This window comes from Lepisosteus oculatus, chromosome 6, assembly GCF_040954835.1.
Source record: "Lepisosteus oculatus isolate fLepOcu1 chromosome 6, fLepOcu1.hap2, whole genome shotgun sequence".
In the NCBI taxonomy this organism is placed as follows: Eukaryota; Metazoa; Chordata; class Actinopteri; order Semionotiformes; family Lepisosteidae; genus Lepisosteus; species Lepisosteus oculatus.
In genome coordinates this window covers 26,205,609-26,227,524 of record NC_090701.1, presented here as the reverse complement: position 1 = coordinate 26,227,524, position 21,916 = coordinate 26,205,609, and the positions used below count along the sequence as shown (strand labels likewise).

At 43.1% G+C, this 21,916-nt stretch overlaps 1 protein-coding gene across 5 annotated transcripts in view; it reads right to left on the bottom strand.

The window, feature by feature from the left end:
- The window catches only part of ubtfl (upstream binding transcription factor, like), a 28,001-nt gene extending 7,815 nt beyond the window's left edge, over nucleotides 1-20,186 (bottom strand). Inside the window, exons 1-13 of one of the 5 annotated variants that reach the window (XM_069191117.1) lie at nucleotides 19,699-20,185; nucleotides 19,217-19,426; nucleotides 12,535-12,648; nucleotides 11,788-11,996; nucleotides 10,144-10,227; nucleotides 6,905-7,060; nucleotides 5,526-5,590; nucleotides 4,722-4,842; nucleotides 4,252-4,362; nucleotides 3,291-3,418; nucleotides 2,024-2,165; nucleotides 1,716-1,757; nucleotides 612-725 (exon numbers count right to left, since the gene is read on the bottom strand). In XM_069191117.1, the coding sequence (XP_069047218.1) occupies nucleotides 612-725; nucleotides 1,716-1,757; nucleotides 2,024-2,165; nucleotides 3,291-3,418; nucleotides 4,252-4,362; nucleotides 4,722-4,842; nucleotides 5,526-5,590; nucleotides 6,905-7,060; nucleotides 10,144-10,227; nucleotides 11,788-11,996; nucleotides 12,535-12,595 (1,233 nt within the window). In that variant the 5' untranslated portion in view covers nucleotides 12,596-12,648; nucleotides 19,217-19,426; nucleotides 19,699-20,185. Of the gene's footprint in view, nucleotides 1-611; nucleotides 726-1,715; nucleotides 1,758-2,023; nucleotides 2,166-3,290; nucleotides 3,419-4,251; nucleotides 4,363-4,721; nucleotides 4,843-5,525; nucleotides 5,591-6,904; nucleotides 7,061-7,581; nucleotides 7,649-10,143; nucleotides 10,228-11,787; nucleotides 11,997-12,534; nucleotides 12,649-19,216 lie in introns of those variants that run through there. The other 4 variants (XM_069191119.1, XM_069191116.1, XM_069191118.1 and 1 more) reach the window with 4 other exon arrangements.
- Between the last annotated feature and the right edge of the window lie 1,730 nt (nucleotides 20,187-21,916).

Genomic DNA, 21,916 nt, shown 5'->3' with positions numbered 1-21,916 from the left:
AGCCCATGTGGGTCCTAATGCTCCAGTATAGTGACGGGGACACTATACTGTAAACAGGCGCTGTCCTTCGGATGAGACATAAAACCAAGGTCCTGAGGACTGTGGTCATGAAAAATCAGTTTTTCGAAAAGAGTAGGGGTGTAACCCTGGTGTTCTGGCCAAATTTCCCATTGGCCCTTACCAATCATGGCCTCCTAATAATCCCCATCTATGAATTGGCTTCCTTACTCTGCTCTCCTCCCCACTGATGTATGGTGAGCGTTCTGGCGCACTATGGCTGCCATCACATCATCCAGGTGGGGCTGCACATTGGTGGTGGTGGTGGAGGGGAATCCCCATTACCTGTAAAGCGCTTTCAGTGGAGTGTCCAGAAAAGCGCTATATAAGTGTAAGCAATTATTATTATAAAATATTATTTAAAAAAATCACAATTATTTCAGTAAACAAGAGTAAGAACTAGACATTAATGGCTCTCTCCTTCTAACCTTTAGACCATCTAAGTTAAAGGTGGAAAAGAAGAATGACTATTAGACACAGATTAAGACTGATCTAATATTTCCAAAGCCACTGAAATACAGTAAACACTCAGTTTGACATTCGCAGTATCTCACCTTGCCTGAAGGGGATTTGGCCCGGTGAGGGCTCCCGGCATTCCCCACCCCTAGTCGGCTCCCTCCCAGCTTCTCCTCTGTGAGAACCCTGTCTCGCTCCTCTTCTGGCAGGCTCTGAAAATACAGCACTGTGAGCAGCTGAGACAACACGACTGCACAGATACACACCACACTGCAACCAGCACTGTGAGCAGCTGTAACAATACGACTGCACAGACACCACACTACACCGAGCACTGTGAGCAGCTGGGACAACATGACTGCGCAGACACACACAATACTACAGCCACCACTATGATCCAATGGGACAACATGACTGCGCAGACACACATCACACTACAGCCAGCACTTTGAGCAGCTGGGACAACATGACTGCGCCGACACACACCACACTACACCCAGCACTTTGAGCAGCTGGGACAACATGACTGCGCAGACACACACCACACTACACCCAGCACTTTGAGCAGCTGGGACAACACAACTGTGCAGAAACACACAACACTACAGCCAGCACTGTGATCCTCTGGGACAACATGACTGCGCAGACAAACAATACACCCAGCACTGTGAGCAGCTGAGACAACACAACTGCGCAGACACACACCACACTACATCCAGCACTGTGAGCAGCTGGGACAACACCAATGCTGTTTCTTCTACTATCTACTCCTTTAAAGCTTTATAACACCTTCCCAAAAATTATCCATATTCTTTTAAGATAACCTGGTACTTAAACACAGTGCAATTTGTAAACAGATGAGGAAAACATGTCTGCTTACACAGCACACATCACACATAGACCATGAATGTGAAACAATGGCTTAACAACATACACACTGCAATTAACTAGAAAAGCATCCACCTTGCAGACCAGGGTTACACAACTGCAGTCCTGGAGTGCCTTAAGACCTTTAGTAGCTGAAGACCTGGGATAGGTGTTGAATTAGTCATGTTAAGCCAATAATTAAGTGAATTAGAGCTGACGTAGAATTGAAGATACTGTAGCCCTCCAGCTCTGGAGTTGTGTAGCCCAGCAGTAAAGAAACCAGACACTACTGATACACATGCAGGGAACGCAGTGTGCCATCAGAAATCACACACCTCTAAAAACCTCTGAAGGTCGATCTCATACTGCTTCTTTTTCTGAAATGTAACAAAAGAACAACACAAGATTAACAAAATGACAAGCAATATTTTTGTTGAGATAAACTGGAATCACCATTTTAACTGTCACTCACAGGGGCAGCTATGACACCTGTAATATATGTATTCCTGATGCTGCCTCTTGAAATAACAGAAGATCTGTTCAGGACAGACCCATCAGAACAGTTCTACCTCCAGACCTGTTGATCTAGACTCTACAATCTTCTAGATCCCACTTCAAGAGCACCCTGCCCGCAACCGCTGACCTGCTCGCAGCGCTTCTGGAACATGTCCTTCTCCCTCTGGCTCATCGTTTTCCACCGCTTGCTGCACAACACCATGCGCTCTGTGCTGGGGACATCCTTCATATTGACCATCAGCTCCGCGCAGTACAGGGAGTAGCCATTCCTGCAGGTAGCAGGTAGAATCAGTCCTTCCTGCTTTCTGCCGAAACACACTGGGAGTGTGCAGTAACCGTGAAGGGCACATTGCCAGACAATATGGACAAAACCATCAATTTACTCTTTAAACATGAACCATGTTTTGGATTGCTATCCATCTTACCATGGAAGAGGGATATACATGAACTACAAAAGCAATTCACAAGAGACAAGCAATTCAGAAAGTAACACACTGTTTCAATACAACTTCTGAGACCTGAGCCTCAAAGCTCCCGTCTTGGAGTCTTGTTTTATCAAGTAATCTGAACCAGACACCTGATTGACTTCCACCTCAGGTCTAAAGAAGTTCATGACATAAGGAATCAGCAAACCTAGAAGGGAGGAATCACAAAGTGTTTTTCAATTTATCCATAATTTTAAACAACACCACCAAACTAAAAAAATAAAAAAACATCAGTGCTCACTTTTTGTTTTTTGGGGGGGGGTTTGTAGCTTTTATACGACCACACTAAAGGGCTTGCTGGTGTTTGTGAACAGTGAGACAGGCAATGATGACAGTGAAGAACAGCAAATGGGTGAAAGAGTAAAGCAGGAGCAGGAGTGATACTAAAACAGAAACACATCCACAACAGCAAAATAATAACAGAATTGGAAAAACATTTTACTTTTATGGAATGAAATGCCGTAAATAATAGCGTTATTAACCTAGAACCTGCAGGAGTCAAACTGAAAATTCGGACACACAGAGAAGAATCAAAAAGAAGCTGAGAAATGTAAATAAAAGCACAAAAAACAGAAAGTATGTTTTTGAAGCTGCTTTTCTGGATTATTACAAGAAACAGCAGGAGAACATCATGCCAAACAGACTAGATTGACTGAATGGTCACCCCTTGGTTGTAACCGTTTCTATTGTTCTTGAAATAAATAAATGGAATATGTCTTGATGAAAATTCATAAATACACCGACCGGGCTTGTTAAAAACAGAACTTCAAATAATACAGTGAAATTGGTTGGTAGTGAAATACAACAAGAAACAACTTCAGTCTTCAGTCTTTTACAGACTTCAATTTTGCTTCTGTAAAACATCACAGCGAGCTGGGACGACTGAGGTCAAGGAGACAGTGTACGTACGGGGGCGGTTTAGTGGGCCGACCATCAAACTTGTCCTTGAGTTGGCGCTCTGCCTTTGTAAGGACTGACTTGACATGCTCCTCCGCGTTACATTCAGGGTGTGCCTCAAGGTAGGCCTTCATTCTGTCCTGCACGGAGAGAGCCAGCACAGTCACACAGCTACCACTGATCTGATATTTCCCCATTCCACCTCTGTACCAGGCCCCACAGATGCTCAAGGCAAAATATTATTTTCCTGTCTGCAACAGTTTGCAATACGTGTTTGATAATAGTTAATTCTATTGTTGCCAAACCAAGGTTCTAATTATACCATGTTTCCCATTGGCCTCTTCCAGCTGTAGCTGAGCAGGGCAGTCTGGCTGAGGCAGAACTGTAATGTAGAGACCTGGAGAGATGCAGTCCAGCAGCTACAATAAACAGCCTTCATTTTCTCAAGGCCTAGAACAATTTGCCTATGATACGTTAAACAGATAGTGTGTTCAGTTAAGTTATTTAGATTACTTAATTGATTATAGGGGTGATAGATTACTTAATAGATTAGGGCGTGGATCTTGGTTAATTTACTTACGCACATAAACATGTAGAACAAAAATCAGAATATCCTTCAGTACTAGTTTTCCCTTCACTGAAACACTACTTGCTTAATTGATTAAAACAAACTGGAATGGAGAGGCCTCCAGGACCAGGGTTTACAGACCACTGACCAGGGCAGGTCAGACAGCACAGTTCTGCCTCTCAAATGCAGCTGGACCAGACTGTCTTGGGCAGAATTGTGTTAAATAGAGAGTGTGCTAAAACCTGTAACGACGTTTTAAATTTGAATAATTTTACCTCAACAAACAAGCAATCAAATATGATTTGTAACAGTCAACCCCAGAGAGCACAGATTGCTGAACAACCAGTGTACTCAGACGTTCCTCCATGTCCTGGTCTCCTCGTTCTCAACACCTGGACCCCTCACCTCATAGTCCTTCTGTAACTCCAGGGCCTTGCTGATCCACTTGAGGCGCTTTTTGTCAGACAGCTGAGACCACTGTCTGCGCAGGGCCTCCTTCAGCTCCTTCTGACTCACCTGGAAGAGGACGACAGGCAAGAGGAGGAAGTGAAGAAGGGGCCACACTCAGAGCAGTTTACCCCTCCATTCACGCCGAACTCCACATCAGCTTCCTGAGCTGTGCTCTAAACGACTGGGCGTCATGACTCAAACTGCTGTGTAAAGGATCATGTCTCCATCCCTGCTGTTCTCAAGAAAATAAGCACTCCAATTTCTTTCCATAGCTTTTAATTTTGCTGTGTACTGTGATGCATCGTTTAAGGTTCCACACGTAGCCCATTTTTAGTCTACTTTTCCTTGTAAGGATCTTACTAGCAAAGTGCTTGCATCACCCTGTGGCCAAACGCAACCTCCTCCCCATAAACAGTGCCACTCACATCTGGGTGTAGCTTCATGTACGTCTTCTTCTCATGGTTGTACCAGAGCTGCTGGGGGGTCTTGGGCTTTTCCGGGATGTCCGACTTCTTCCTCTCCTGGATGAGGTCAGGATGCTCCTCCCTGGAAAGGACGCGGTCACATGAAACAGAAACATGAACAAAGACCTGTGTGATTGTTTAATGTTCTTCCTTGGAAAACAGACATAGAGCCCAGGTGTTCAAAATTTTAACAAAGCCACACAGAGGTAACTGACTCGAATTAACACGCACCAAAAAACTGAGTGTGGCAATGTCATCCTGAAGGTTTTGATTACAAAGAATGTATATAATTCAACAAATCTACTTTACTTACTCGACTTTGTAAGAACTTTACATCTTAACATGACTCTCACACGTAAGAGAAAGGGGATTAAAGCCTACACTGAATTGTGCCTGTGTATATCTGAAACTGGTGACAGAAGTATGGTGATAAAGTACGGACAGTAGGTGCTTATACACTACAAACTGTCCAAGAAACACACACATTACATTACTTTTGAGAAGAATCCAAGGTTGTGTCTGCATTATTATGAAACATGATTTAAGCTAAAAACATTCAGACATTAAACTGGAAATTCTACAATATCAACTTGGATAACACAAAAATATAAACTTTCGGTAAATGAACAGTATGGCCCCATCTAACAGCTGTGACTTACAGGCAGAGGCAATAAGGGGAAACTCAGATGACGCCTGCTAATCTGAACTGTTGTCTGTTTGACATTTCAAGAGCAGAAAGACCACTAACAAAACAAAGCCACTTACTTGAACCGAGCCATGTTCTTCTTAAATGATTCCTTCTCCTCCTGGAAGTCCTGCATGTACTTCAGCTGTGAGCAAGGACAAACAATTAGTCCATGTGCAGGAATTGCGATTTATGATGCTGTTTATAGGCCAACAGGAAAATTAAAACAATGGGGCAGAGCAGTGGCACTGTGGCTAAGGATCTACACCTGTGGCTGGAAGGCTGCCGGTTCAAATCCCACAGCCGGCAGAGGAATCCTACTCCGTTGGGCCCCTGAGCAAGGCCCTTAACCCCAACCGCTCCAGGGGCACCATATAAATGGCTGACCCTGCGCTCTGACCCCAGGCTTCTTTTTCCCCGTCTGTGTGCCTGTGTGTCTCATGGAGAGCAAGCTGGGGTATGTTAAAAGACAAATTCCTAATGCAAGAAATTGTATGTGGCTAATAAAGTGACCTTACCTTAATGGGGGTGAGAGGCAGGGCAGAGCAGGTGTTAGCATTGCTCCCTAGCAGCTATGGAGCCCTGGGTTCATTACCTGGGATGCTATCTATGCAGCGTTTGCGTTATTCCCGTGTTTGCATGGATTTTCTCCAGTGCTACGGTTTCCTTACATTATCCAGAGATATACAGCTGGGTTAACTGGATTCTGGGAAAATTGGTCATGGTTGTGGGTGTGTGTGTTTGTGTCTGTGATGGACTGGCATCCTCTCCATGGTGTATTCCGCCTTGCTCTCAATGCCTCCCAGGAAAGGCTCTGGGTCACTATGACCCTGGATTCAATTAGTGGTTATTTAAAAGCCATATGGCGTGATGTTAATGGGATTAAAGAGTATATTACTGGGGATGTCAGACTGGATAAAACAAACCTAATTCGGTTGTACCTTCCCCTGTCACAAGGAAACAGGTAAAAACAGGTGGGGCCCCTGCGTTTGGGCAACAACACAACACTGCCTGCAGATCTACTGCAAGGTTGAATATTTCTGGAACAGCAGAACATTATACGCTCAAGCACAGAGTATTCTACGGGACGTCCAGGTAATGACATATTTTAGGAGTTTAGGTGTTAAACAGAAGGGTGTCAATGTGAAATGACATGGTCAATGTGAAATACTCTAAGGTACATTGAAGACCATTGGGGTACATTGGGGTACACATTGCCTTCTACACACAAAGAGGTGAGATGTAGCACAGTGCACAGGCACCACACTATAAAACACACGTCATCACCACGAGGAACGATGTTCAAGGTCTAAGACATGAAGTGATAAATCAAATGCCCTGAACCAGGCTAACCATGGCAGACTGTGGAAAGGACTAGAGCAACAGCATGCAGGCCCCCTCCACACAGCTACAGCCCCAAGCCAGGTTACTGGGAGAGGCTCGGGGGTCTCAGGGTCACCTTCTTCTTCTCGGGCAGCTCCTTGTACTTCTTCGACAGGATTTTTGTGAGGTCCAGGTTGCTCATCTCGGGGTGAATCTTGGCATATTTGGCCCGTTTCTCCATGAAGAAGCGGAAGTAAGGTGTCAGGGGCTTCTTGGGGAAGTCAGGATGCGTCTGGGGGGAGGAAACAACATTCAGAAAATAGCAAAGTGCTAGCTGGTAGCATGAGGTACAATACAGGAAACAGCAATAGCCGATTCAAATGGTTTGGAGCTCTTAGCTTCAGGAAGACTACAGCAGATTGCCTGATTAAGAGTTTAAAATTGTGGAACAGCTAAAGGCTCAATAAAAATTTCATCAAAGTAATTGAAATGACAAGAAATGATCATTTTACTATGCTGAATGCAAATGCAAAACCTTTTATCTAATTTTAAAACCCCCTGCAACCAATTTCTTTTAAGAGACCATGTTGCTCAAGGTCATTATTCTCATCTTGTGTATCGCGAGACTACTAAATGCCAAGCTAATAAAATAACTAAATCTGACTAATTTCAAGCCAAAAAGGGTCTACTTCAAATTGCATTTAGTATAGAAAATATTTTCGATATTTGATAGAAACCCAAGACCACCACTTTATATTTGAGTTCTAGTTTTAATTATGTGGCTAGTGTATCAACACAGCAAACTTATATTACTTGTAGAGGCGAATTCCATTGTTTCAGTAATCAAGGGGATGGATCTTCAGCATTGTCCGTAACAGTCTACACAAAGACACAGGCAGCTTTTTGAATGGAGATGCTCAAAAATAAATCCTTCTATGACTAAAAAATAAAACTGCAGAAGTGAAAATTAAATATCCTATAATTTCAAGCTGAAGTTATATGTTTGTGATTATTTATTACAGTTTTTAGTCGTGGAGTAAATTGCATCGTAAATCACACCCATTTAATTATGCATACAAAAATCAAAGGCTGGAGTGCAGATACTCAGATGCAGTTCTGAGTGTCCACAGCAAGCCTGGGAAGAATTCACCTATATCAGACACGGGCAACTCCAGTCCTTGAGAAATTCATTCTGACAGGTTTCAAATGTAATTTAGAATAAGCAATCAATTGATACTAAATCAGAATCAAAATCATATGATTTAATTTTTTTATTTAGAATCTCCTATTATCTATTATTTTTGTTATACCTAGCTGATCTGTTTTCAAATTAAATAGGAATTACAGTGCCTTCCAAAAGTATCAAGACCCTTCCTATGATGTCTTATTTAAGGAAATTAAAAAATTACATATACACATTTTTAAATGTAATCTTTTACTCATAACTTCAATGCTCAAACTGAAGAGTTCTAAGGGTAAAATAAGTTACAGTAAAAATCAGCACAAGAATAAGGAGAAAATTGAATTATGTCAATTGCATAAGTATTCAGACCCATGAACTGAATATTTGGTAGAAGCATCTTTGGCAGCAATTACAGTCACAGCTCTTTTTGGGTATGTCTTTACCAACATTGTACAACGACATGAGGACATTTTTGCTTGTTCTTCCCCGCAGAGGTGCCCAAGTTCTCTCCTGTTACTTGGAGAGAGTTTATGGACCACAGTCTTCAATTATTTTCATAAACTTTCTAACAGATTCTGTAGGCTTTACATCAAAATTCTCACAGGCATTGACTTTCTTATTCTTAAGCCATTCAAGTGGAGGTTTGGCTTGTGTTTTGGATTAGTGTCCTACTGAAAGGTTGCTGTTTTTGGTTTCAAGCAGGAGTTTCCTCTAAGATTTTCCAGTATTGTACTTTGCTCCAGGTTCCCAGTTGCCGCTGATGAAAGGCAAACTATGACATAGTACTGCCACCATCTTGCTCGAAGGTAGTGGAGGTGTCATCTAAGTGATGAATTATGTTGGGTTTGCACCAGATGTAAAGTTTTGCATTTAGATGAAAAAGGTCCAATATTGTCTTGTATATACCTTAATATAAAGGTATACCTACACTGTTATGAAATATAGATCCTTGTCTTCACAGGTGAATCTGTGTTGGAAATACACTACCTGACTGAGGAACCTTCACAGGTGGGGTTATTTAGTCTTAAACATGTAAAATACTATTACTGCACACAGACATCACCATGTGTGGCTCACTAAGGTGAATTTTGTGTTCCTAAATTAAATTAGATTTACCACAGCACAGTGTTTGAACACTAACGCAATGATGACTTTTACATTTTTCCTTCCTAGTAAAAGGTCTGTTTACTTCTTTTTGTTTTTTGCTTAGAATGTGTGGATTAGGTGGTGTATATAACAAATATTAATGTTCCTTCATGTGTCATGATTTCAAGCTTTAAAGCCACAAAACAAGAAAAGGCTCTGAATTCTTCTGAAAGATACTGTGTGGATTTTTCATGTTTCAGGCTGCAGCTACCATCCCTGCAACCACACACAGGGAAAAACAGGGAAGTGGATGTGGACTGCTCTGACTAACCCACCTTTGAACCTGTATATCGCAGGCAATATAAATTATAAATTAAATATCACAGGCAATATAGCCTCTTATTAGAAGCTCAGCTTGGATGGGGGGAGAGGTGAGTCATTCACCAACAGCAATATGGCCTGCAGGCACCACACTGGACGGCCACAGCGGTTGCTGAGTCGCTAAGGCCCGAGGGACTCTTGACTGACTAATTTAATCAGCCAGTAAATAACTGTGCACCTCCACCTGAGGAATTCCAGTCACAGTCTGTTACTGACGCGATTCTCTGTGCCTCCGCTTGGGGAGTCCCAGTCACTGTTAGTGCTATGAACCTGTGGGCCTTCCCCTGGTGGATTCCCAGTCACCATTAGCTAGTGCCTTGATCCTGTGTGCCTCTGCCTGGGGAGTCCCAGTCTCAGTCGGCTAGTGACGTTACCCTATGACCCACTGCTTGGGGAGTCCCAGTCACAGTCAGCTAGTGATGTGACCCTTTGACCTACACTTGCTCAAACCTGAGATCACAGAGTTCATCCTGTGCTAAAACAAGCTCCTTTACTTGATGAGTCACTCAGCAGACCCCATAATTTAACAAATTTGTGATTTATCCAAATACTTGACTCAATTCATCTAAAAACTTTAATGAATTCCAGAGGACTGAAGCTGCCACCATCCCTGATCTAAATTCATTAAAATTGTTCATTTGTAATTCATTTTTAAATTGTCATTAAAATACTCGATGAACAAATAGTGTTTCTTAGTACTTAAGAGTGCTGGCTGCTTTCTGTACCTTGAGCTTCTTGCCTTTGTAAGGATTTTTCACCTTCTCCATGGCCTCGATGATAAGCTCTGTCATGGTCCGGAACTTCCTCACCTGAAGACACATGAAACCGCAACAGGCGCGTTGAAGTAATTGGTCTCCATTGCAAGCCTTTTCCGCAGCCCTCCAAAGAGATCTTTTCAGAATGATTAGTGGAAAACTAAACACCCTGACTAGACCACACACAAAGTGCATGGTGAAGGGAAAGGAAAACTCACATTTAATCAAGCCAAATGTGGGGTACAAATATACTGTATAAAGGAACTAAGTTTAAATTCTCTGTGTATTTTATGCTGCAAGAGTGGGAACTTTGTTTGGGCCCACTGTGTAAATATCAACTTGCTGCACAAGCTTTTGAGCCAGGACCTGTTGCGATTTTTGATAGGTCAAACTAATCATTCCCAATCTAGTCAAATCCCTGGCACTCTCCTGCTAGACATAGCTTTTCTCATGTGACTCTATTGCTCCAGTCCCTCCATTAGCTCCCTACCACCACATGTATATCCTTAGTTCTCACCTGCTGATGTTTCTGCTGCCTCACTTCTTGCCAGTTGTACCTATTCACTGTAAATTTGGAAAACATACCAACAGGGCATGTACATTCCTGCTCTGTATCCATATATAAATACTACAGACATACCACATGTAAATCATATAATATATAATGCATAATTATGTTACATATATATTATACATATGCTCAATTAATTGGACCATTGACACCTGACTGAGGCAGCTGTACACTTTATTAGATTATTCTGTTTCATTTTGTTCGTTCTGCGCTAGTGTTGCTCTTCCAATGCGTACAAAGCCTCATTATCTTTTTAAAATTTATTTTTACCTAATAGTACCTACATGACTGGTCCTTGCACTTATAGTTGATGCATATTTGTATATTTTGTGCATCACCTAGATAAGGGTGCTTCAAAAGCAAATAACAACATTATTTGATTACCTCTGAGAGAGGGGTGCTTATTGTACATTACCAGAGTTTTCAAGGACTTCAGTGACCTTTCCCTATTGTACTTGTATTTCATAAATATAGTGTATGGGTTTTAAGGCTCTAAGGTGCTGCCAAACATTTACCTTACCATAAGGCACCACATCCAGAAATATTGAGATCTTAGGTTACCAGGGACTGCTGGACATTGTGCAAACACAGAAGCAGTTAGGAATACCACTACATGTACTGTACTTCGAGGATTTTCAAGTTTTGTATGCTTTGGGCTCTTGTACAGACTTTTCGGAGAAAGCAGGTATGCCATGTCTTATATTTACACCTCCATAGCTGCCTGTGTGGCTTCTCTCAAAATACATTTCATACACATAGTACCTGCTACTCTGTTTCTGCATGCACTTGCAATTTAAAGAGTCCAAGACAGATGGAGCTGCAATGTCTTGCTCGTTTCTCCATGCTGAGTGGGACTGTTCATGTTCATGCCCTTCTCCTGCCTATCAGCCCTCCAGCTGGGCAGCCAGCTTGGCATCTACACCTGCTCGGGACCCGAGCCCTCTGCTCCAGAAATGGTTTGCAGTGCTGCTCAATGAAGTCTTCTGTGTGTGTCTGTGAGTGGTGAAGATCATCAGCCCTGAGCAGTCCATCCTGCTACTCACCACCGTGGAGACTTTCAGCCACTTCTGCTTGCACATGTCGCTGCTGTAGGCCCCGAAGCACACCTTGTCCCAGTCAATGTGTGACTCTGTGGTCTTGTACTTCAGGGAGTCGCCCTCGGGCAACAGGCTGCGGATCCGCTCCAGCAGAGTCAGGCAGTCTTCCTGGCTCCACTCATCCCCGTCTGCCACGCACACATCACACTGTAACTCTGGCAGTAGGACACACAGCATACACTTCGAGTCTGTTCTTTCATCCTTATACTGACCAGATGGCCAGGTGTGAACCCGCACAAAGAGAGGAACCTCCACTACTCCACAGTTAAACACTGACAGTTCTGTTCACACCACTGTCACCAGCAAAAAAAACAAAATCAAAACACGAGGGATTCCCATGCACTACTACACAAAGCAAGCTGATAGAGACAATGTACTCAGCTCTACACCAGGCCTGAGAAATCTCTTGTTCCAGAATTAAAATCTTTAACTTTTCATAACAACTAAATATTTCAATAAACAATAAATTAAAAGTTTTGAAGTACCAATCATGAAACTGAATGTATTTAAGAAATTCTTTGTTTATTTTAATCGTTGCATTAATTTGTCCCAAGTTCACTTCAGATACGATGCAGGATTGGCCACACAACCCTGGCAGAGAGACAATAGCTGTGGGGTTTGCAGGCCATGAGCCCTGACAGATGAGAGACCAGTGAGGCAGAAGAGTGGGGAAAAATGCAGGCAGGCAGGTACCTTGATCTGACTTGAGGCACTCGACTTGAGATGGACTGGAGAGGCTGCTGCTCCCGTTCATGGTGGAGAGATGTGTGGGCACCTCCTCCTTGTGTCACTGCGACTCTCACAGCTCTGAAATACAGAGCACACTGTTGGTCAGCACTACAGGTCAGACACACACACTACACAACCACACAGTGGGTCAGCACTACAGGTCAAACACACACACTACACAACCACACTGTGGGTAAAAACAACAGGTCAGACACGCACACACACTACACAACCACAGTGTAGGTAAAAACAACAGGTCAGACACACACACACTAACTAACCACACTGTGGGTCAGCACTAAAGGTCAGACACACACATGACACAACCACACTGTGGGTTAAAACAACAGGTCAGACACACACACACGCAGTTGGTTAAAACAACAGGTTAGACAAACACACACTACACAACCACACTGTGGGTAAAAACAACAGATCAGACACAGACTACACAGCAACGCTGTAGGTCACCACCACAGATCAGACACACACACACACACAACACTGTAGTGCTGTTTTGAACACCTCTTGCACCTGACCACAACTGCAGAAAAAACTAACCTTTAGGCCAGAGCTGCATTTTTTCTTATTTGTTTACATTTTCATTATTTCATTCCAGTTCCTGGAGTCATTTTCTGATCACCATAGAGATTAGCACTTGGTGCCACATTTCTAATTTGGCCTCAACTTTATACAAAATGGGATGTATTAAAAATGTAGCATGAACAGAATTAAAACTTCTCTAACTCAACTGAGCATCCATATTATCTACAGAATCTAACTACGGAATACCAGACTTATGTAAAGGCCTGTCTTACACAGCATAACTAGAGTTCATTTAACACGTATGATCTTATTATTTTGGCAGGTGTTAAAGTCAAAATATTTGTTTCTCATTGGACGTGTCACATGAAGTACAGTGACTTAACATTTCCTTCACCTTTCTACTTTTTTATACAAAATAAAAATTAATGCCATTTTCAGTGGAAAGAGTACAACATTCACACAGAACATCTGTGACATCCAAAAGCAAGATATTAACGGCCTTACATTAAGCCAGCCGTTCTTAACCTGGGGTGCACACACCCTCTGTACACACACCCCTTTCTGGGGTGTGAGACATGCCAGACTTTTTGAGAAGGCAAGTCATCAAAAACACAAATTCCAAATCCACAGATTGAAAACACAAATTAAGCACAGGCATGTTAGTGCAACTACTTTGTTTCATCAAACCAAGGTATTTTAACTTAAATTTTAAAAAGGTGTAATTGTTCATGTATTCTTTATTTTAATAATAATAATTGCTTACTCTTATATAGCGCTTTTCTGGACACTCCACTCAAAGCGCTTTACAGGTAACGGGGACTCCCCTCCACCACCACAAATGTGCAGCATCCACCTGGATGATGCAATGAAAGCCATAGTGCGCCAGAGCGCTCACCACACATCAGCTATCAGTGGGGAGGAGAGCAGACTACTGTAGCCAATTCATAGAGGGGGATTATTAGGAGGCCATGATTGGTAAGGGCCAATGGGAAATTTGGCCAGGACGCGGGGGTTACACCCCTACTCTTTTCGAGAAACGCCCTGTGATTTTTAATGACCACAGAGAGTCAGGACCTCGGTTTTACGTCTCATCCGAAGGATAGCGCCTGTTTACAGTATAGTGTCCCCATCACTATACTGGACCATTAGGATCCACATGGACCACAGGATGAGCGCCCCCTGCTGGCCCCACTAACACCTCTTCCGGCAGCAACCTTAGTTTTTCCCAGGAGGTCTCCTATCCAGGTACTGACCAGGCTCACACCTGCTTATCTTCAGCAGGCTGCCAGTTGTGCTGCAGAGTGATATGGCCATTATTATTATTATTATTAATAATAATTTTACTGTGAAAAAAAATGTAATTCTGTCTCTTTCATGCTATAGTTATGATACACCTTGGGATTAAAGAACTGACACAGTTATTTTTTTTATTTTTATAAGGGGTGCAGGCTGCGGTAAGAGTTAAGAAATGCTTCATTAAGCTATGTAAAACGACACCGTGTATACCACACGACCGGCCCCGCCTCCGGCCACACAGGTAACAACTCCCCGCTGTCCCTTGCTTTTCAAGCGCTCCGCATTCAGTCCGTAGAGCGAGGAAGGAACAGATCGAGTGTGATTAGCGATATTCATAACGGATCTAGTTTTTATTTGCTCCTTAAAGCCTGGAAACCGGATAGCTGATAATGCATTCAGGATTCAGCCTGCTGGAAGCCTTCCTAAAGTGACCAGCCAAGCGAAGCGAATCCAAGCCAACCCGGCGGGAGTGGCTCTCTGCCGGGCTTCGGTGAAGAGGGTAGGCAGAGGGCAAAGCCTCCTTTTTTCCATGATTGTTAATACATTTACTGTTTTCCTCGGTTAGATAATGTTAATGTTAGCACTTGAAACAAAGGTTGTCTGTTTTCAGTTGTTTTGAGGTTGGAAACCGAAGTTGTCGGCACACAGACGCCTCCGTCTCTCTTCGCGTTCTCCGGCCGGGCCTGCGCTCTTTGGTTCGGGGTTTTGAAGGCACAACTAGGGGAGTTATTGATCGTACAAGCAAGAACTACCTTCACTGTTGAAAAATTCAGTCACAGCGATGTAAAGATTCAGCTGATGGTTGAAATAACAGATTAGGAACAAATCGGTTTATTTTTGCTTTAAAATATTCTGTCCAAGCGCGTTTTTTAATGTTTTCCCCCTGAAAGATGACTTTTATCGAGGCGACTGATTGCCCCCACAGGATCCCACGAGATGGATTATAAATCTGTGGAAAGAGGCCTGAGAGAAGAGCGAGGAGGGGTCAAGCTATGTCGGAGTACCTTATCCTCGCGAGCTCAATCAATATGTGGAGGTCACCTATATTTGCACTGACAAACCAGTCAGTCGATGCAGAAGCTGGGAAAATAAATACCCGTGCCTCACGGCATACACAACGGGGCCGCAACTTTGTGTGAGACCTTTTCAAAGCGTTTATGACCAAAAATTATAGTTACATTATTATAATTACCCTTTTCATCTCTGCAGGATCGTTTTGGGATTTCTTAAACGTATTCTATCGTTATTACCTATCCAAAATAGGTTGCAAAACTGGTATTTTGTACATATGAACTTCCCTTCCTTTTGATTAGATACTCCATTTAGCAGTACCGTTTAAATAGCAGCAAGTTTAAATAAATCTAGCGGGTTTAAAGCTAAAGGTAACCTTTACACACCTCTAGCAAAAGATAATCACACTTGTATAGTTTTCATATTATGTTACTTTAAACCTAGTACCAGTGGCCTACTCCACATATTCAAAGAAAAAAACCTATAATTTGAATTAAATGAATAAATATGAAAGAAAGAAACGGAAAAGTCAAGACTGCATAAATATCCAGACGTTTTGCTGTGGCAAACCTAAATTAATTTAGGTGCACAAAATTATCTTAATGAGTTATATGATAAGATGAATGGCCTCAGTGCAATTAAAGTGGTGATCATGATTTCAGATTAGGAACACCTGTCTTTGTGAGGTTCCTTGGTCAGTGAATTTCAAGCATAGACTCAACCATGAGGACTAAAAGAGCTTTCATAGAGTCAGGGACCAAGACGTTGAACAGCACAGATCAGGAGAAGGGTACAAAAATATGCTCCGTCTCTGAATATCTAGTGAGTACAGTCTACTCAGTCCTTGGGTGCGTCATACCACCCAGACACTGCCTTGATCAGGCCAACCTTCCAAACTGAACAGTGAGGCAAGGGGGTGGGAGCTGGTGAGGGATGTTACCACCAGGCCAGCGATATCTCTAAAAGAGCTTCAGGGTTTGATGACTAACGGGCATTATCCCAGTCGCTCTATAAAACTGGCATGTATGGCAGAGTGGAAAACCCATCTCATATCCCACATGGAGTCTGCAACATAGTTCCTGAGTTATCCTGTACAAATATGGCAAAAGGAGTTATGGTCACATGAGACCAAATTGGATAACTTCGGATTAATTTGGGTCAGACCCGACACAGCACATCTCTTGGTGAACGCCATTAGTACAGTCGAGCATGGTGGTGGCAGGATCATGCTGTGGTCATGGAAATCTTGCAAGGATTGAAGTAAAATGGACAAAGTAGAGGCAAATACTAGAGGAAAAAACTGTTCTAGTCCTCTAAAGGCTTAGAACTGGGAAAAATATTCCCCATTCATAAGGACAATGACTCAAAGCACGAGGCGAGAGATATACTGGAGTGGATTATGAAGAAGAGTGGATTATTCATTTCCAGAAACACTGAACACTGCTCTCTAGAAGTGATCTCCAAGCAACTTGAGAGAGCCTGAGCAAATCTACCAAGACAAATGGGGAAAATAACAAGCCAGGAAATTCTTGCAGCTATAATTGTTGCTAAAGCTGCTTTGCAAGGCACTGTATTTTGGTCCCGTTTCATTTTAACAATGCTTGTACTATGTTTTCTGCTTACTGTAATGATTGTGCCATGTGATTGTTAGAAATGGAGAAAATGAATAAGAAATTAATCGATATCTAGTTAATGTACCTGTGAAACATCTATAAGCAAGTATATTTCTGCACCTTGATTACTCTTGGAGTAGGCTAGTAGTAGCCTGGCAGCTGCACAAGGTAAAACAAAATAAGAGAACTGGTCTGCCTAGTGTCGGTGTTTCTTTTACACTCGCCAAACGACCTATTTTCGTCGCCGCAGGAAGCGTGTAGCTGCTTCGGTTCTCCGCTCTGGGAGTTGCTGAGGGGGGCCGTCTGGTCACACAGACGCCACTCGTACGGGCCGCGGATTCGCTGCTGTCTGCAGCGCCAGCGCGGCACGGCCGCGTCCAGCCTCTTGGCTCCCGCGCGTCAGCTCGCAGCTCCCTGCTCTCCCGAGCGTACTCGCTCGCTGGCACGACACCCACTGAGCGAGCCTTCAGACGCAGAGAAGCTCGCGTGTGCCTGTGCCAGTGCCATCACTGGGTTCACATAAATCGGGTTCAATTTAAACAGCAACAATAAAATGCTTGAAAGGGTGACTTTTAAAACATGTACGGATTTTTTTCTACGGATCAGTTTTGCGTACAAAAGAGACCACACCAAAATCATGAAAGGCAAAAACAAATTTGATTTCGACAGGATTTTATTTGGCAGTTATTACAATTATATGAAACTAATCAAAATGGAAATTATATTGAAGCGTTCCTTGTGTTGTGCTCCCAGGCTACTGACTTTAGTGTGCCGAGGGCATGTGTGCATTGGATGTGCAAGGTACTGAAAACGTGAGCTCACTAGCTGTCCCGCCTGGAGCTGCGAGTTTTATCTCCGGGGAGGTCCGGAGCACAGATTCATAACAAAAAGATTATAAACTTATCGGAACATTTTCAAAGGTAAAACGAAAAGTAATTTGTGCCTCTCTTGTGTTTCTTGGAATGCAATCCATATTTTGAGCATTTTAGGTTATCAGGACTGTTTAAGACGACATACATGAATAAAGTTATAGTAACTCAAGCACGTAGTCGCATTCAGCTCGAACTTTAGCTTTAACATTCCTACCAACCTTATTTTATGTCGCATTATGCTATTTATTTAACGCATTTTAAATGAGAACCTCCAGAAACGTAACCCTGTAATGTATTATCGGCTACTCAGACTCGGGCTACTGAGCAGGAACCTAGGGTGCCTGGAGTTAACTGCGGTCTCTCTGCAGCGACGGCGGCACGGACGGCGCACACCCCCGTCTTCGCTTGCCAGCAGCTGTGCCTCTCTCAGCTAGCCTCCCCCGAGCGGTGGCGCAGCTGCGCACCCGAGCGAGGCGCCGCTTTCCCGGTTACAGCGTCACCCTCCTCCCGTTCGCAAGGTCAACTTGGAAAAACAGCTGCTTAGCCTCCCCATCCCCCGCTGAAACAATCAGAAATCCTTTCAAAAAACAATAAATAAAAGGTATAGGCCTAACGTAAATATTACACCAAATATTGAAGTATAACACACTTTCCTATATTGAAGATTAAAATCGAATGGGAAAACGAACGTGACAGCGAACTTGTGACGGGTACCAGCCGAAAGTTACAGCCTCAAAGCACAGCAGGTTTGTCTGTAAAGCCGCGTTAAAGCTGGAGCCTTTCAGCCCGTTTGCGCTTGGACACCGACTCGGTGTCTGCCTGCTGCCCCCGCAATGGCGTGTAGATTCCGGCAGGAGTCAGCACGCAGCTTCCGCTGGAATGGAAGCCTGGTTGAGGGCAGAAAAAAGGGGCGTTTTTCTCCCATTTTTTAGACGCTAAAATAAGCATTTCTTTACTATTAACTGGTCGTTTTCAAGCTCCGTGCAAAAATAAAACGCGTTTTTACATGTGTATATCCTTTACATGGCAGAAGTATTTTTCTTCTAAAATAATTTAAATCTCGATTAGCATAACATGCATAAAACTATAATTTCAAAACTAATTTTAGATTACGTTTGCTTAAAATGAAGGCATTTTTTAATTAAGACGATCCGAATGGTTTTGAGGAAAGGAAGACGAGAGCGGGCGCCGCTGCCTGCCTTCGCCCCAAATCTCTCACTGCAGCGCCGCCATGAATGCTACAAAGACTCGGGGAGAAAACCACAGAAAATGCTTGAAAACGTCGCCAAAAAACGACAGGTCGCTTACCTTTCGTGGCAGATTGGAATGGGCGAATCCTCTGATTTAAAATAATGTCGTGTTAGTGTATTTTCGGCTTTTTTCAGTTCTTTTTCTCAACAGTAAACCCCGGGGAGTCAGGACGAAACAGATCCGACAAAAGGAGCGTCTGGTCCGGTATGAAACTCCGCCCAGCGCCGCAGGGGGAGGAACTCCGACGGAAAACATGCGAGAAAAAAACTGAGACAAAGGCGGAGGCTGGAGGCGAAAAATGTAGAGGATTTCTCTCTTAACTAATTTTATTTTTTAAAAGACGGTAATAACAAACAGCTATAAAATCACCGAAATGGGCATTTAGTGCTCACTCATCATCGCGGGCTAAATTGTTTAAATATTTTGAAGGAGACACGATTTATTATTTAGATTGTAAAGTATAACAGTTGTTGCGTTTAATTTTGCTTAAAACCTGCTTTTTTCTGTTTTTCCTTCTTGGATTTGCACGAATGAGATACCTGTCAGCGGTCCCTCGCTCTGGGAGCCTGTATCGGTACCCGGGCATCGAGCGCCCTCATAGTCAAAACCTACAGCGCCTTCCCGGTCAGCCTCCGCCACTCGTCCGCGTCCCATAACTGCTGATCGACCCGCTGTCAGACATCCATTAAGCCGTAGAAAAAAACACGGGGGTGCACAATGTCTGCAGAAGGACTGCCAACGAGACGTTATTTTCTTGGGTAATAATACATTGTACACAGTTTTTTGCAGAGCGCAAACGTATAGCTAAACGTGTTTTTCAGACCAGAACAAGTCTGTACAAATGATTTAATTTTTTCAGTTATAAATATTTGCAGTGCTGTAGGTCACAGTGCCATGACGAGAAAAATGTAGCCCAAAACGCAGTCATCATCACCCCCAGTCTTCGCGTTTCACACGCGAATATTTTGTTTTTGGCGCTACTGAACACGTTGCAGCGCTGTCTAGTTTGTGCAACTTCCAGGGCGAGACGCATGTCTGGATACGGGAGCGCCGGAGTGATACGCAGGTCTTATCGCGTTGCTATGGAGTTTTCTTTAGGGAAAATTGACCAATGGGATGAGGAAGGGAAGAGACGGGATTGTTTTCACCCCTCCTACCTGCTGCAAGTGTAACGTGCGTGATTTAGAAGGAGACCGAGCTGGAAAGGTTCTCAAGTAAAATGAAAGACCAGAAATGATTATGCTGTGCATAGGATTTGAAAAAAGTGAATAGACACTCTTGTATGAAATACACTTATTTTTTGTCTTGGGAGCCCTAGGGGACATCTCAACATCTGAGTTAATAGCAATGAGCTTTCACATTGCTAGGAAGATTGTTTTGTTGGCCTTCCAGCTCTTAGCTGTATGGGTAGTTTTTTTACCTGGGCACATGGACACACTGCTGAGGGCTTTATCAAAAAGTACGCTATAGGATTCATTTCCAGTGACTGGCCTGTTTAGAGTTCTGTCATGACTTTCTTTGGCCTGGAGCATGAGGTGGTTAGATGTACACTGGCTTTGCATGTAAATGAAGCTGTTGACTTGAGAGTGATGCTTCATGCTTGCCTCTTGGGCTACACATTCCCAAGCTGCCACTGTCCTTCCCCCGCTGGAGTGTTTTATCTTGCCAGGCCGGTGTTTCTGCAAAAGCATTTCTGCAACAGGACTTTTCTCTGCCAGTCCTGTGCATTGTAACTGTGTGCATATCTGGTGTTTCCTGCTTTCTCTGAGTTTATCTGATACACTAAAGCAGAACAAGACGTATTGTCCAAGACGACTTGTCAGAGCTGAAGGGAAATGACACAGGGACCACAGCATTTCACAAATTAAAAGTGCATCTGAATAAGCAGGGGTGACGTCTATAGTGGAGAGTAGAAAGAAAATATTTCAGCTGTGGATCTTTCTTCATGTATGAGAGGCTGAGGGAGGGACCAGGAATATGAATAGGAGCATTACTTTTCAGCAATGGACATAACCTCTCTACTCATTGCTTTGAAACCTCTTTAAGTGCATGACTCTTTAGTACTGAAGAAGGATGCAGTGCTATTGCTGACTGTTTGCTTCTTAAAGTACAAACCATAGCACAGTTTCAAACACCCTTCATAGGTTGTCCCCAGCATAACAAGACCTGGAAAAACTACAACTGAAAACAGGGAATGGGTGAAAACAAAGGAATTGCAAAGAAATTCGAAAAAATGATAACTAATGTGCTTCCAGTTTCCACAGTCCAAAGACACATTAGTAGGTTAATTGGTGTCTGGTAAAACTGGCGCTGGTGTGCTCTGAGTGGACTGGCATTCCAATCAGGGTGTATCCTGCATTGTGCCTGTTTGCTTGCTGGGATAGGCTCTGACTCCCCCACAACCCTGTATCATACGAAGCTGTTAGAAAATGAATAGATGGATAAACAATGCAATACACAAATTGGGATTTTCCTGCACTCAGATATTGTAAAAATAATACAGAGAGTCTGGATGTTTAAATCTGGACATTTTTATTTTTTACAGAACCAAACTTCAGTCAACAGTGCAGCACACAAAACTTTTCTGCAGTGAGGTGTGTTTTTGGTTAAAATGATACAGTTCACAACCTCAACAGTTTTCCTTGAAGTCTTGTCTTTCCATTTTTTCCAGTCCCATCAGAGTTTTTTTTTCAGAATTCTCCTGGAAGCTGAATTGCTCTTCTACAGGAAAACTGTTGGGTCTTGATAACTTATAAT